General features: G+C 48.6%; 1 protein-coding gene across 1 annotated transcript in view; it reads right to left on the bottom strand.

Moving 5' to 3' along the window:
• Window positions 1–16990, bottom strand: part of klar (klarsicht) — a 324252-nt gene that overhangs the window by 252622 nt on the left and 54640 nt on the right. The window contains exons 2-6 of the mRNA XM_089557260.1: window positions 12753–12916; window positions 11407–11744; window positions 9078–9232; window positions 6247–6417; window positions 2588–2795 (exon numbers count right to left, since the gene is read on the bottom strand). Coding sequence (XP_089413386.1) covers window positions 2588–2795; window positions 6247–6417; window positions 9078–9232; window positions 11407–11744; window positions 12753–12916 — 1036 coding nt within the window. The remainder of the gene's footprint in view (window positions 1–2587; window positions 2796–6246; window positions 6418–9077; window positions 9233–11406; window positions 11745–12752; window positions 12917–16990) is intronic.

Here is a 16990-nt window from a genome sequence, read left to right as displayed (position 1 = left end):
CCCTTTCCCAGCACCACCAACACTTGTGGCGCCACCTTCAGGCCCACACTTTTCTCACCCCCGCACGCATTGCCCTCCTCCACCCCGGAGCGTACTCGCTGGCCTGCTGCTTCTGTGACAGCCCATGAGCCGACTACGTTCATATCCTATTCTGCCCAGCACACTTGCCCCCTGCCTCTTGGCACCTAAACAGTCCGCAGCAGTGGGAGGCTGCTTTGTCCAGCACTGAGCTGAATCTCCAACTTCAGCTGGTGACCTGGGCAAAGGACGCTGTGCACATGGGCGTTCGGAGGGGGGGGCAAGGGGGGGCGGCTGCACCCCCCTGGAAAATCACTCCCTCGAACCGTGAGTGATGGCCGCACGCCAGGGGCCGTGGTGGGCTCAGCCAAAAGAGTAAAAGCAGCCCCGCTTCCACGCTTTGGGTCACATCTGCGAAATGCCGCGTCCGGGCACGCGTCTTTATGCCGTTTTCAAACCACGCCATCGTTAGCTCTGTTGAAGGCCGACCTGTTGCAGACATACAGCGGCACCGGCGAGCATGTGTTTCAAGCCGTCTTGAAATGGGTGCCTGTTTCTTTGATCTCTAGACAGATAGCGACACGGAGGCAGACAGTGCACAGTGCATCTTGTTTTCGCCTTCGTTATGCCGGCCACCGATGAATTCTTCAGGAGGGAAAGACAAATCAGCCGTGTCCACCCCCGCTTTGTCGGGCTGCTCATGGGCAAGCGGGCGATCAGTTGGCGCCGCCGCCGCTCGCTGTGCCTCCGATCCACGGGAGAGCGCAGTGCGGTAGAAGCGCCGCTATCAGAATCTTCGGCAAAGGAGATTAGCATCTTTTGTTCACGGCGACGCAGTCTCCAGAGGCGCCCCCACACCAGCGTCCCTTGCGTCTTCTCCGAAAACCAGCGCCTTTGGTCAACGCAGCCCGATGGCGCCTGCCTGGCTCGCCTGTCACCTCTGGCTGGGCCTCAAATCACAACAGCGCCCGTGTACTGTGCGAGGTCAGTGCCCGGTAAAGAGACCCAGGTGGTCGACATTATCCGGAGCTCTGTACTACTCCGTTCCTCATAACCTGAGTCGTTTTGGGGCTCTGAACCCCATATAAACACACAAAACAAATTTTCCTACCGGAGTGGCGAGTGTCCCTTCCCCTTGGAAGTCGCACGGAAGTAAGCCCTTGCACGTGTGCGCGCCTCTGTATTTGTGCTTCGGTGTTTTTAGTGGCCGTTTGTCAACGAAGCTGAGAACAACCAAGACAGTGGACGAGAAAACTACGAGCGGCGAGCAGTGTGCGTGCGGTTGCTCGACTGTGCGGATGCGCGAGCAAGATGGAGCGAGGTGTATGAAGCTGCGAACGTGCATTTATCTTGTAAATAAGTTTTCGTTGTATGTATAGACATCTTTTGTTTTCAACGTACGCGTTCGACCGTTTTTCCAATCAATGTGTGTGACGAGTGTGCACCGAGAGCGTGTAATGAAGCACAGAAATGAATTTATCACCCGTGTAATCATGCAATTCGCCCAGAAAAATCCGTGGAGTCTACAGTTGCTGTTCAAGGAAGACTGACTGAGTGACTGTAGTTGCGTGTTTGTGACCATATTGTGCTGTGTGCTGGTCATCAATCCGGGTGAGTCGAGAACCCGTATGCAGCAATACTGAGCACTCTTCTCCACGAAGTGACAGTATATTTTTGGATTTTATTAATTTTAATTGTTTCTTCGTTGATAAACTGCAATGTATCTCTCCTAGCCACACTTTAATTTGCTGTTTGTAATTTTTATTTCATGTGTGTATTTCACTTATTTTTTATTTATATATAAATAAATAAATTCATACCGCAAATAGTGCCTTTTTGCTACGAACATGCCCCCCCCCCCCCCCCCCCCCCCCGGCGCCAACAACCAATGGGGCCCCCCCCTGCAAAAAATTCTGCGGACGCCCTTGGCTGTGCACAGGCACAGCCACAAGCAACATCATAGCAATGAGATGGGACAAATCTCAAAGCTGTAACTGCTTTTTCAGAGAAGGAGCAGATCAAATTTTTGGAAATGACCTGAGTCAAATTTGGAGTTCGCCATCGTGTTGGGCACGGTGATATTAACAGCCAGTCCATCCCATTCGATACATCGAATGCAACGCTGAACACGAGTTCGACAGACGCGAAAAATAGTGCTATACTTTTGGGTGGGATTTTCAAGATGATGCTCTGACTGTTCGACGCAAACAATAATTAGGTATACCCGAGTTCAATACATCCGCTCAAAGGTACATCTAACACTGCTCTGCAGTGCTCAGGTGAGCCTGTGCAGGAGCCAAACATCGTGAAGCTGGCAGTCTCTCATACAGCCAGTGCTACGAAAACATGAGGTCTCTGCGACCTCACTATATTGGTCACCAAGGAGCCAACACAGCAGGAATCGGGCATCAAGTAAAACGTGGATCATTTTTCTGACTGTCTTCACTTCTACGATGGGAGGAATAAATGTACTGCAGTGAACTGAATGAAATTCAGGACCTAAGGCATGTGCTACTGCTATGGCTGTACAACTTGCTACAGGAAATGGCTGCAAGAGGAAATGACTTGCCTTGAAAAGCTTCTCCGACTGCGGGGGCCAAGGCAGCAGCTCGGTCGGGGTCCAAGGCCCGCTGGACTGCCTCACGCTTGTTGCTGAGCAGGTTGACTCGTCGGCCCACTTCCTCCTTGAGCGACGGGTGCAGTGCCGCTAGCCCTTCGGCCTCCTCCAAGAAGAGTGACAGCGATGGCTGACGCCGCCGCAACTCGCCACCCACCAACTGCGCACCAACAGGAGCACCGTGTTCTCACCAAAAGAGGGCCCATTCCTGTTGCGGTATTTTCCACGCTACCACAGCAATGCAAAGAGGCCACAACTAGCTACCTCACACTAGCTATAGAGACGAACAATTAGTCAAGGCGGCAGCAATGTTAAGGACACTGGTCTGTTTATATAACAGAAGAACTTAGTGGCCCCTGCAGTGGCGCAGTGGTTGTGGTGCTCGGCTGCTGACCCGAAAGACGCAGGTTCGATGCCACTGTGGCTCGAGGCCCATGTACTGTGCATTGCCAAGGCATGTTGAACCACAGGAGGTCAAATGTTTAGGGAACCTCCCAAGGAGAAGTAGATTTGTAATAAGGGAGGAATTACTCAATGCCATCCACCCTAGGAGGTAGAAGCTATGTGGAGCTCTCCACTACGGCATCTCTCATAGCCCAAGTCCTTTTTGCACACTAAGACCCCACAAACCAAATAAGAATTTCCTCCTCTTCACTTCCTATTTCAATGTTTCCTTCTCAATGTTTCCAGAGCTGTCATACGTCTGCACTTTACCACTACCACAGATAAGTAAGTTTCATGTACAATTTGTTGTGACAGAAGCTGCCTGCTTCAACCAGCTTAAGATAATGGAGGCTAGCTTGCCTAATATGACTAAATCATTATGATTAAGATGACGTCATAGATAGCTCATCACTATTAGCCATCCATCCATCTGACCCTCTGCCATCTGGTGCTTGTTATCTCTCGAAATACATTCTGTTACCCTGATGGACCATTGGTTATCTTCTCTTCACATACATACCCTGCCCATGCCCATTTCTTCTTGATTTCAACTGGGATGTCATTAACTGGTTGGTTGGTTTATGGGGTTTAACGTCCCAAAGCGACTAAGGCTGTGAGAGACGCCGTAGTGAAGGGCTCCGGAAATTTCGACCACCTGGGGTTCTTTAACGTGCACTGACATCGCACAGTAGACGGGCCTCGAATTTCTCCTCCAAAGAAATTCAACCGCCGCGGCCGGGATCGAACCCGCGTCTTTTGGGACAGCAGCCGAGCACCATAGCCACTGAGCCACCGCGGGGTGTTTCTTCTACGACACAGACTGCTCCCTTCCTGTCTCTTAATGTTACACCAACCGTCTTCTTTAGCTCATTGCACTGTCTTCAACTTAATGAACACGAGTCATCTCTGGTTTCACAAACGAGAGCTTTGGACGGTGGACGAATGACCAAATAGAGCAATACTCCCTTTAATTGACAGCACAATCAGAAGTCATTACAGCTGCGTACAAGTCAAGAATGAAGCAGCATGTTCCGAAATAAATGAGGACGCCCCAATCAATGGCGCTGACTATACCTGCAATGCTGGCAAGTGCAAGCCTGCCAGCATGGAACTGCAGGTGCAAGACACAAGATGCTTTGCACTCAGCAGCTCATAACCATCTGGCCCCATACTGCATCGTCTAGTGTCTCTGCCACTATCCTTTTGTTGAAGCACATAGCTCTTACCGATACAGACACTTTACAGTGCAAGCCACCATAGCACACCGCCAAGCCATCTGGTTTTAGATGGCTGCCAGCACCTTGGTGCACTGCCGTGGCTCTCACAGTGGATAAATGGCCACCGAATGGCCTAAAAGTGTTGTGGGAATGCGCACCATACGTATCAGCACCTACAAAGGATTGATTTAACCGCGTGAATTACTCCTGTCTTTCTGGCTGCCGACTCAGCGTGAATGTATTGAGAAACCAGTCTGCCTACTACGCATCTGTTTTTTCTCTTCACAGCGAAAGCTGTAATAGCTTGTACAAGCCATTTAGTAGAAGAAATTTAGGGGTTACAATGGTAGCCATTACCCGTTGTGATAAAGTAGATGCACACCGGTGTCATGCACCTCAAAGCACACCTGAGGTACCCGCTGATCCAGTGGGCCAGCTATGCACCTGTCCTTTCCTCAAAACCAATGGAGGGTTTAGATGGCTTTAGACTGTGACTAAGACAACAACTAGGCACAAGGCTATTTGATGCGTGCAAGCAAGCCCTGGAGTCTGTGAAGTGTGCCGGGAACACGATCCAACAGAAGACCGCAAGGAGATGAAGGTCAAGTATGCAAGCGAACATATCGACGCCAAAGTGTGCCTATGAGACGCCTAATCGGGCACGCCTGTGAAGCATAAAAATGGACGTGCCTCTCTAGACCTCTCGGCCGCTAATACCAATCAGCTTTCGCGTAGTAAAGCGCAAGGCTGGTAAGCTTAGATCTAATCATTTTTTTTTTCTGAATTCACCATCATCCTACACTTGTGGTAAACCATGGATTTCGTTATCGAGCTGCATCTTAGAAGCCCATTGATTAAGTTGCTGCCTTCGAACTTTGCTAGCTTTTTTTTTATCTTAGTGCAGAGGTTTACTTTTAAAATTAATTTTTTTCTGTACAAAACTATTTTGCAGACGCTGCAACCCGAATGACTAGAATGAACAGATACAAATGCAAAAATATGAAATGCAGAGAGGAAGAAAATGTAAAGCTGGCGCTTTAATTGCAGCTAGGGTTACGAAGAAGTAAAATTTTTCAAGCATTACGATTGCATTGTGAGAGCAGAGCAATTACAATGGCCAACCGCAATTATCTCCCCCATTCATTCAATTAAAACCAAAGGAAGCTATAATGGCACTGAGTCGTTGCCTGAAAGAGGTTGCCGCCCTGAATGTGCCGCAAACACATGATTATCGACGCTGCGATTGGCTTGTCAATCCACAATTTCTGGACCGGAAGCTGCCTTCTCTTCGAGCTGTTAGCAGTGGTTCAGCAATAGGAAGATACCCCTCGGCTTCTCCATCTCGTTGATGAACAAAAACGTAGGGAACATTGTTGCCAAGCTTTCGTTTTGCCACGACAATCTGGGGAAGACATCCGAAAGTGCTAGCTGTGCGCAACAGCAGCAGCATGCAACGCAGATCTGCTGGGCGAGTACTCCATACATGAGATCGCAGCGCGGCCACAGCGTGTGGCGTCTACAAGTCGCGAAAATCGCCAATATTTATATACGAAAACCATGACAACAATGCCAGAATGCACCAACGAAACAATCGAAAAGTAGCAAACAAATGCTTCCATCCGCTCCCAATTCTTCTTAAGACTAGTTCACGGCACCACCACAGGGTGGCATCAATTTCATGAAAATCGCTAATACAATAACCTACAGGCCAGTGGCTCAGCTCCAATGTTCACTACCTTGCACAGTGACCACAACAGGACTGACAAACACTGATGACACACAAGTTTTTGAGCTTCACTGAGAAGTGCTCCTCATTTCAGTTGAGGTCCTCTGCATGATGTGCCTTATGAGTTTCTATCAAAGCAACCTGTTTGACTAACAAACAATTCAGCTCATATGCAACACCCGGTGAAGTGACTGGCCACCATATGTCACTGAACTGGGCCTCACCTCTGCCACCTTGGCCTTGTGCTCGTCAGCCGAGTCCAGCAGGGAGGACTGCAGCTGGTGCAGCCAGTCATGCATGAAGTTGAACTGGCGCACGAACTCGGCAAACGAAAGGGTCTCGCGCGGGGGCGACACTCGTGCCTCTTCATCCATGTCCAGCTCTCCGCTTGCCTCCTGATGGAGAGAACGAGAAAAGAAGGTTATAGCAAGTGTTCGTTTACACTCAGTGACTCTTCTTCAGGATATGCACACAGAGAAAAATTGGTACGGGTTTAAGGTAGCTGAACCGAGTAGATGTGCGAAAGCAGCTGTTCATTCTTCAATTGGAGGGCACAATTAAGCTCCACCTTAAAGGTATGAAGTGATACCTTTAGTCAGTTAATGCCCGTATATGCAGAATTGGTCATTCTCTACATAACATTCATAGATGGTGGTGAGTCCTCATACCACTACCAGCACAGTGGTGCAGCGGTCAAGCGATGCACCACAGCAATGGCAGGTCGCTGTTTCTATCACAGCCGTCGGTAGGGATTGTGCGACTCATGCTGCTCTTCCCGAGGAAACTCTCACACAATTGGCGTGACGCTTCTCCAAACTTACCCCAAACTCGGGTAAGCCTGGGTAGTAACTCGGGTTGCTAGGCAATGGCACAAGGTCGTGTGTATGGTGAAGGGTGAACATACGGTGAAAAGACTCTTAGTTGGTGTTAAAGAGCGTGTGAGTGCTTTCGCATTTACAAGAGCAAAATGTGCATCTCACAAGGGTAGAACAACCGACAAGTTCTGAAATGTACTACAACAGCTGCTACCTCAACGAAACATTGTGAACACTTGAGCAATACGTCTCTGCTGCCTGATCTTGCACAACTGTGTTGTCTTTCTATCTTAAAATTAATACGTATTTAATGCAAAAGGGGGTGAACACAGTATGGGTATGGTACCTGGAATGCCTTGGTTTTCTTTTTAATGGCACAGCAATAGGCGGGCTATGAAGGCAAAAACTGTCTGGCGGCAGAGGCATATGTGTGAAGCCTCCACTCGCTAGGTGGTGTTTAGGGGGATTTGCCGCTCCGTGGAACCGCAGGATGGATGCCTCAAACTACCCTTTACACACTTAGTTTTGGGACTAACAAACTCTTTCACTGCACACTGAGTAATTATCTAAAATTGGGCATTTCTTGACATAGCATCAATCTGCATGCTTCTTTCTACATGCCTGTGGGGCACGAGGGGATGGAAGCCAAGACACGTGGGGTTCCTCAGCCCTTTCGAAAGAACTTGAGGATTCTTGAGGCTAAAAAGATTGAGAACCCAGCCTTTAAGCCCAGCTGCTGCTTCTGCCACCATAGTGTTACGTAGCCTTCGTGTGGTCTTTATGCATGTTGTTTTAACATAATCAGATGTGTCCCACCTTCATAAGCTTTCTATATATACATATATTTTGGAAGTTACTCAGCACTTGTAGTGACTGTTTTTTGTGCTCTTTCACATGTGTTTGCTGAGTAGAAATAGATATGAACTTCACCTGCATCTCTACTACATAACCAAGAGATGTTGTTTTTCACTAGAACATATAATACTGCCAGCCATTGAACCAACCGACAAGATTCACCTGTAAACTACCATCCCGCATAAGGCATCACTCAAAACAACAAAAACGCTGCTCCAGCACAGCAGTCCCAAGGCAGTGATAAAGAGCACTTTAATGCGTAACAACAACAACAAAGGTGCAGTTCAGCACATAATGTTTCAAAAGAATGCCAACTGATTGGACACCAGCACCTGCCTTGTGCGAACACTCCTGTGAGCCACGCAGCTGTTCCTTTCATGTCAGCCTGACAGCCTACTTGCCTTTACACATGCTGCGGCATTCTACATATTATTGCCACAGTGGCATCCAGGCAATGCAGACAAATACTGACCAACTAGACAAAGGATTCACTGCTGTTTGCCATCAGTACAAAGCAAATATTAACGCTAGCCATCTCCTTTGGCCGCTGCGGTGGCTCAGTGGTTATAGAGTTTAGCTGCTGACCCAAAAGACGTGGGTTTGATCCCATCCATGGTGGCCGTGTTTCGACAGAGGCGAAATGCTCGAGACCCGTGTATTGTGCAATGTCCGTTCACGTTGACGAACCCCAAGTGCTCGAAATTATCCAGAGCCCTCCACTACAGCGTCCTTCATAGCCCGAGTCACTTTGGGACGCATAAATCCCCCTAAAACCAAACCGAACTATCTCCTTTGAGTAGTTGCCTTAAAAAAAAATAATAATGGTCTCCACTGCCATCCTATGGATCAGGTCGTACACAGTGTCTAGAGTAAGTGTTACACCCTGAATTCCATACGTAGCCAGATATTAATGTAGAGCGAGAATACGGCTGATACGTTGGCTGGTTGGTTGGTTTATGGGGTTTAACGTCCCAAAGCGACTAAGGCTATGAGGGACGCCGTAGTGGAGGGCTCCGGAAATTTCGACCACCTGGGGTTCTTTAACGTGCACTGACATCACACAGCACACGGGCCTCTAGAATTTCTCCTCCAAAGAAATTCAGCCGCCGCAGCCGGGATCGAACCCGCGTCTTTCGGGCCAGCAGCCAAGCGCCGTAACCACTCAGCCACCGCAGCGGGTACGTTCAACCCTTGGAGGTAGGGGATGAGCGAGAAAGGTGCTGCACTATTTATCTGATGTCAACCAGATCTGTGGAGGCTGATTTGAGTAGCTCCCTTCCTAGCTCTGCTCACTCCTATGCAGCTGCTCCTGCTGTATGAGGCTTCCACAGACATGTTCTCCTGTGGAAACTGACGCGCATGTGACTAATGTGAAGGGGCCTCACCCTGCAGGTGGCAATGAGTTCATCATTCATGAGGTAGTAGTAGTTGGAGCTGAGGGCCTCCCAGAAGTCGTCCTTCCGGGGCTCCAGTCCATTTCGTTGTGACAAGCTGCTCGGCGAAATGTTCTCCATGCTTTCGCTGCTCAGTGGTGACTGCCCTGCAGCACAAAGCAAATCGAAAACCGTCAATTACACACATGAAAGTAAGCTTATCCTGCGATAGGGCTAGGCGCTGTACCATTCGCTGGCACTTGATTATATGACCAGCTATTTACATCCACCATTTCAAACTGACTCTGAAAAACCAGTCTCAACGTCATCACTCTAACAACAATCAGCACTGATAAGGTCAGTGCAAAAAAAGATGCGACGCATTAGGCGCTGACAGAACAGAAAAAGGAGTATAGCTAAGGCAATGAGAGTGAAAAGAACAAAAATTCCCTGGTCCTTAGAATACCCTGATAATGAAAAAAAAAAAAAAAAAATGCCCTAGTCTTTGTCATACCCTGCAAAGGAGAGAGCTGATTGCACACAGATTATACACAGCCACAATGCCAGAACACTACCTCCCACACTATACGAAATTTATTACCCCAAGACACACATAATATGACTATGATAACTGAAATGTGTCACTAAATTTAGCCACTCAACTCTATGAACGCCCAATCCAAAACTGTACGATTGCCCGTAGTTGGTTTTGTGGCAGCTTTACACAGGCGCAGTCCAAACTGCTCTGCCCTAAAGTCAATCCCATGCATTGTTGTCACAACAAAGGTTAACATCAAAATTTTCAGGTCAAGGCTGGTGAAGGCCAATACAGACAAGCACACTGCACGCACCCTTCTCCCCTCTTCGTGGCTGTCCTCGTTTTCATAGCGGCAATATTTACTCCTTTTCTTTTCAGTCAGTGTGCCTCACCCTCTTAAAGCCTCGAGGGCCCCGAAATGATGCAGCCATTTTACCTGGCCACCCACCTCATCACCTCCATAGCAGCTTCTGCTACTTAAGTTTTTATTTTATGTTTGTTTTTCTTCTTCAGGCCCCCTGCCCACCTTCTCACTACCAACCTGGCAACATGCACATCCGCAGGGTTTCCTCGCAAATAACGGCTATCGCCGTAAAAGGAAATTTCGTACGTTGGCAGATGAGATGTCAAAACAAAAGGCAAGATAGCAAAACAAATAACCAAATTGAAAGAAGAAGTCAAAACATATAACATGAAACGAGGACAACAAGCAAAGTTAATATAATAAAGTGAAGTGTGTCATGATCTCGCCTCTGAAAATAAGGTCAATAAAATGCGCCTGTTTTGTCCAGGTCTATGTTTCACTTTTTTTTTTAATACTTTTATGCCAGGAATATCAAAGCATGGTTCTGTACTAAGCCTCTCTTATTAGTAAAACACTCCTTAACAGTAGTAAGTTTTTCACGCCAACAATGAGCGGTATTTGAGTAATATGTGAGGCTTCATGCACTGAAGCTGCTAAACTATACTGCACTGCAAACCACCGTTCGAGGATACCACTAAGAGGAACAACTAACACTGTAGACAGTTATCCTGCATGTGAACACATATCAAGTAATGCATCAAGTTACATTATGTAATGCTGATATGCGACTGCAGGCACCTAAACTGGACATACCATACAATCTTTCACTTCACTAATTAGTGCACTGTTCATTGTAGAAACATAAGCTGGCTGAACACAAACTGACTTGGACTGGAGAAAAATATAAACTGCATAATAAACTTTCAACAAGGCAGCATTGGCCAAAAGGATTTCCACTCAATGCATTATAAAAGTACAGTCGCGAGTAAAAAAGATTAGCACACATGACGGAACACCGGAGTGTCGAAATGGCAATGTGTGGCGCTGCGGGTGGCAAAGAGGCTGATAACGAGAGTGCCGGGCCGTTCCCATTCTACAGTATTAGGGGGGTTCACTGGACTGCCATGGACCAGCAAAATTACTGGCTAAAAGCAGCGCTATCATCTATTGTTCCCTCGAGTTCCTTTTGACAAGCCATCGCGGACATAAAAAAAAAACAGTAATGAAAAAAAGTCATCTTTGCTCATGATAACCGAGCCAAAATAAATTCCGCATGCACGGTCACGTAGGGTCGGCACTTCAATGCTCGGGCGGTGCACCACGCTTGATAAAGCTTACTTCCTGCCATACCCCCAAGCTGCAAACATGGAAACGGCCCGATAGGCAGGTCTGCGAACCGCAGCGCCGCGTGGTGAGATATCACAGTTCTGATCGCCAATGCTCTGTGCTAATATTTTTTGCTCGCGACTGTACATGTGCACCAATAACACTGTGCATACCCTGAAGCTTCGAAAGTCTCTCTTGTGTGTCCGTGGTCCTGGGTGTGGTTTTCCGCAGTCCGGTCCCTAACTCGATGCCCTCGTGTGTCTGGTAGTTTTCTTTGGCACTGGTTTCTGTTGGAGTCCTGTCTCGACGCTCTCGTCTCGCGGTATGGCTTGCATTGCGGCTTTGGCTACGCCTTCCCCGCAGTCTTGTACTTCCCGAGAGCGGCGACGATGCTGGTTGCCTGTCAAAGCGGCTGCCGTGACAAGGCCAGATGCAGGAGGCGTTGTTGTTGTGGCTGTTCCCGTTGCTAGTGCGTCTCCTCGAACGGGTCGAGGACAGCAAGGGACGATGCCTGCACGACAATGGGCCAGGTGACAATGTTGTCGAGGCACTTGACGCACAGGTTAGGGCTCGCTCTTCTTCAGCACCGATATGCCACGCACTCAATTTAATTAAATACAAGAAATCTCTCGCCTAGAGTAATAAAGACAACACAAGCATCCAGAGAAGACGTATAATTGCATTATTAACAGTTAAGAGCAAAATAATTTGCCGGTATGTTTTCCACAAAGAATGCTCCAAGAAACATTCTGAACAGTAAAAAAGAGAGATACATCAGCTGCAAATAAAAATACCCTCAAAATAAAAACATAACACACCATTGAGTAAAATTTTTGACACAGTGATGAGACATTTGGCAAAAAAGAAACAAATAAAAGTAGAAGTGTTCAATTATCACGCTAAGCATGAGGACCATACAGTAATGATCCTTAGTGGGCAAGGAGGGCTGCCCCACTTGCCCAGGGCCCTCACAGCACTGGATCTCAGCTCTTTTATAAACAAATACTGAAACTATCAACACTCTGCCTGGGCTGGGAGTGAAGCTGGCTTATTGTTTGTTTAATAAATTCCCTCTGCAGAATAAGAACAACGCTCATGTCACAGAAAAAAAAAAACCTCTACCAATATGATGAAAAAGTGGCGCTGCAATCTAGTTCAAATCTTTACTCGAGCTTAATGTCCAAAACAAGCCTAACGAAAATTTGCAAACTGCAAGTTAAGATCGTTGAAAGCACAGAACACTGTAACACAGTGCTTTTAAAGATAGAGATTAAAATTACCTCTGTTATAGCCTATGCATGTGAGGAGCTGTACGAGTTCTTAAAGTACTCATAGATTAAAAATGCATTAACCATTAAATATTCCTTCGTAAGGACCATAAAACAGCGAGTACTATAGTGGATTCCCCTCGAGAAACAGCGCTAGTAATTCACTTTTACCAGACAGGGATCTACAGCTACGTGCTGCCTGACACTCTGCAGCGTAACGAAGCGCTCAGCTGCCCACGCCCTGCACATACCCAGGTAAAGTCAGGTACACAGGTCTGTTCAGTCTAAGTAGCGGCGGGCCATATGGACGGGTCAATGCTGGGTGGGGAGCCTCCGGTCGTGAGCAGCGACGTCGCACCCTCCAAATTTGTCGGCAGACACCGACACTGGAGACGCGGCCATGCTCACACGGCACCTGCAGAGCAAACAAACAAAGCCACGTCAATCAACACACCGGGGGGGGATGGGGACAAAATAGCAAAGCCACGCTCACTGTGCCAATATGAAGGCAGAGCAGACTATCAATCAATTGAAAGCATGCTGGTCATTTAGAGCTTGACTCGAGCAGCCTTGAATAGTTCTGAAGGAATCTTCATGCTTTTAGCCTTTGAAGGTTCTAGATGAAGTTTTCTGGATGCTCAAAGTCACATGAGTACCAAGAATGTCAGAGATGACATAGTCCGCCATATACCGTGTAGGCATGAGGTGGCCTGTATGCCTTTAAATGAGGAAGAGAGTCTAAGGACCCAAGAGGTAAAGAATAGCATTGCCCATAGGGTGCCAGCGGTGGTTTTTAGCCAATTGCACACAGCACTGTTTGTTGCTTGCCCTCTCTGAGTGGCCTACCTTGAGAATACTATGAACATAAAGCACTACTTCAAAAAAAAAAAAAAAAAAAGATTCATTTCACCTTTTGTGAATATGAAAATGCCTACTAAACAACAGTGTTGCATTTACAGCCTCTCACTCCCTGTTAACAATAGCGAGGGCCAGATGAATTAAAATTTGCAGTGTGACATATAACAGAGCAGCCCAAGCCTGCAATGAGAAGAGCAGCAAATGCCTGTGCCACTAGCAAAAGAAACTGTGTCCAGTGAAAATGAGTCTGACATATCAAGGACAAAATTTTTATTCAAGAGATACAGCCTCTGCCAAAATTTTAGAGCCCCTGTACTGCAGCTGCAGATTAGGAATGCTTGAAATGCATACCAAGCCACACGGCATGGTCTAGAAGCAAACAAAGCGGACTTCCTGGACTCTAAACTTTTAATGAAGGCTCTATGTGTACAGTACTTGCAAATGAAAAGAGATTGGCAGAATGTGCTTTTCTAGAGTCATAACATCATGATTAGGTTCTTTATCATCCAGTAGAGAAAAATAAAATAGCAGAAGCATATGTTGCAAATAATCTACTTTCTGACAACATATGTGACAAACCACTCATGTGATATAAAGGCCTGCCATACTATGCAGGCTAAATGGTCATGCTTCCTTTTTTAAATATTAGTGTCCCTCTGAACTGTGGACAGAGTTCGAAATCCAACATCCCAATGATGAAGGAAAGGAATTATCAGGAAAGAATAATGAGCTGATAATGGGTGGATGGGTGAAGAGGGGGCGGGGGGGGGGGGGGGGGGGGGACCATTGCACTTGCAATGAATTAAAAGTTCACCTTGATTCTTATCAGCGGACATGAACCAGGAACGCATGAACCGGGAACGGCTAACAAGACGCGCTCGACAAAAGTGGAAAGTAGATCCTCACTTCACCTGTAGATGGCGCGAACACCTCACGGCCTGTGCCTACCCGCTACAAAGGGACTAGCCATTACATCATCACGATAATCATCATCATCATCTACACTGGCTTGAACCATTCCTGCAATTTTTTTAAAATAAATTACTGCAACGCCTCTCAACAGCCACAGATACGGACTCGATAAAACGCGGTGTAATACACTGAAGTTACGCGACGTAATCACAGACGAACAAAAAAAATCGCTGCCGAAACACGACAAAATAAAAAAATTAAACAGCAACTACGCTCAGCATTGCGCCCTATTCAGCTGTTGTTGGTGAACTCCCAGGAACGATGGAGGGCCAGAAATGGAAACCGGAATATACATATATTAAGAAAAGCGAAACGCCAGACCGTGTTGTTTCAGCACTTGCACCAACAGCCGCCGGTTCCTAACGGGTCTCTACATTTTCGTTACACTTCCCCAGGCTAAGAAACAAATTCGCACCAGCGCGTTTTGCCACGCAACAAAGCCCCGTGGCAGCAACAGGTCCAGCTTCGCAGAGGCCGCATCCGAATTACGCCCCCTCTCTCGGCGACCGCGTCGGGTCACTTCTTTCGCGGGCCCGCTACCGGCGCCGGACGGTAGACGGAGCGCCAGCGTCTCGCTGACAGCGTCGCGTAACCAATGAGGTAACCGCCGCCTACAAGGAAGGGGGCGACCCCCTTCCTCCCTCCCTCCCTCCCTTCCACCACCACCGCCAAAGACGCCGGCGCCAGCGCGAGAGAGACGCGACCCCCGCCGGAGAGCGAGTTTCCCCGGTTTCGCGTGTCGGAGGGTCGGAGGGAACCTCCTCCTCGGTCGCTACAGCAAGGAGGAAGAAGGCGTAAAAGAAAGATGCGTCGAGGGCGTCCTCCCTCAACTGCCCGGCGCAGCTGCTTTCGCGTTTTCGACGTTTTTCGAGTTCCGTTTCTTCCGCAACGGTTCTTGCGCTTCAACGCGATAGCGTCAAGTATTAAAACACTTCGATCCCGCGTTCACTGGCAGGTGCAAACACTGTGGCGAGGTGGCTGACACCTACCACATGGTTTGGGCTTGCCAGCGCAACTCAGCTCTCTCCCCCCACCCCAACCCTACCAGAGAGGAATGGGAGGCGGCCCTGCTTGGCTGCTCGGACCTTCAGGCATAAAAGGCTTTGGTCAAGAGGGCTAAGCTGGCGGCTTCGACCAATGGGGTGCCGGAATAGGGACTCCACCCATTGCGGGGCTCTTTAATCACCTCTTTTATTAAATAAAGGCTTTTCATCATCATCATCAAGGAGCTCGTGTCGCAGGAAATCCGGCGTCGCCGTCGTCGGCGTAGTCGAAAAAATTGGTAAATTGGTTTTTCGAGGAAAGGGAATGGCGCAGTATCTGTCTCACATATCTCGGCGGACACCTGAACCGCGTCGTAAGGGTAGGGAGGAAGGTGGGAGCGAAAGAAGAAAGAGAGAAAGAGGTGCCGCAGTGGAGGTCTCCGGAATAATTTCGACCAACTGGGGATCTTTTAACGTGCACTGAAATCGCACAGCACACGGGCGCCCCGCGTTTCGATGGAGGCGAAACGCAAGAGGTGAAACCCATCACTCGAAAAAGGGCAGCGCTCGAGCGCGGTCACGTTCAACAATGCTACGACGAGGAGGGGGAGGTTACGCGAAGGGGAAAAAGGCGCCTGCACTGGAAAGCCCTCCTTAAAACCGCAAGTCAGGGCACGGCTGCAGCCGTCATCCGCAGGAATCTTCGGGTGGATTGTCTACAACTTTTTTTTTTCTTCCATTTTTAATGCCCGCTCAGTTGACAAGCTCGTGAACACGCTCTCGCCTGCCTTTGCGCAAGACAGCGGCGAGATTTGAATGGCCCGCATCGGTAATATGTGCGTCCGTGTGTGCCGCAAAGGTTGGGTGTACTTTAGATGGAAACAGGAATGCACCATCCAATGGCGTTTACATGGGCGCCATTCCAACCAGCTCCGATTCACAAAGTTATCAGGAAACGGTAATAAGCTCCGTATGGAAAGCTCACGATAAGGTGCACTGCACCGTCGGTTGAGCGCTACACTGTCGACTTCGCATCAACGCCAGGCGTCACCTGTGTTTATTCTGTTAAACTTATCTCTTTACGAACAGAACACAACGCAATTGTATAATGCACCCGAATATGGAGCGGTCGGGGCTGGTTCTTGGTCCAGCGCGGTAAAGGAGACCAGCATGGGATCACACTGCATGCATGCGAGAGCACTGCACCAACACCCTCGGAGGCTGCACAACGAGGAAGACAGTCCACAGTTGGCAGCGCTGCCTCGATCGGTGCTCAAGACGGACCAAAGCGACCACCGCGACCGGGAATCGGCCGTCTTCAAGGCACAAACGCCTCGCTAAGAAAGTGGCGGGGCGGAGTGGCTCTCCACTAACGTCGCCCTTTCTAAACAGGATGTCTAATCCACGACGGCGAAGCGATGCTTAGAAAGAAACAAAGCGCGAAAGGCGGCGCAGCATGCAAGCACCATATAGGAAGTAAGGGCTGGCTCTCGCAGTGTCCGCTGATCCGACAACGGCGAGAGCGAAGAAGCCAAAGAAAGCACCGTAGGGGCAACACCTCTAAAAGGAGGGAGGGAGGGGAGGGGGGGGGGGGGGGGGGGGGGGGGTACGAAATGTCTTGAGCATGGTCTCAAGAGCGCACGACCAGGAAAAACAGCGCGCGGCCGGCGGCCCAA

Source organism: Amblyomma mixtum, chromosome 8 (assembly GCF_055824585.1).
Source record: "Amblyomma mixtum isolate Tamu chromosome 8, ASM5582458v1, whole genome shotgun sequence".
NCBI classification, from domain to species: Eukaryota; Metazoa; Arthropoda; class Arachnida; order Ixodida; family Ixodidae; genus Amblyomma; species Amblyomma mixtum.
Note: the sequence above shows the minus strand (reverse complement) of the source record. Positions and strands in the feature narration are given on the sequence as shown.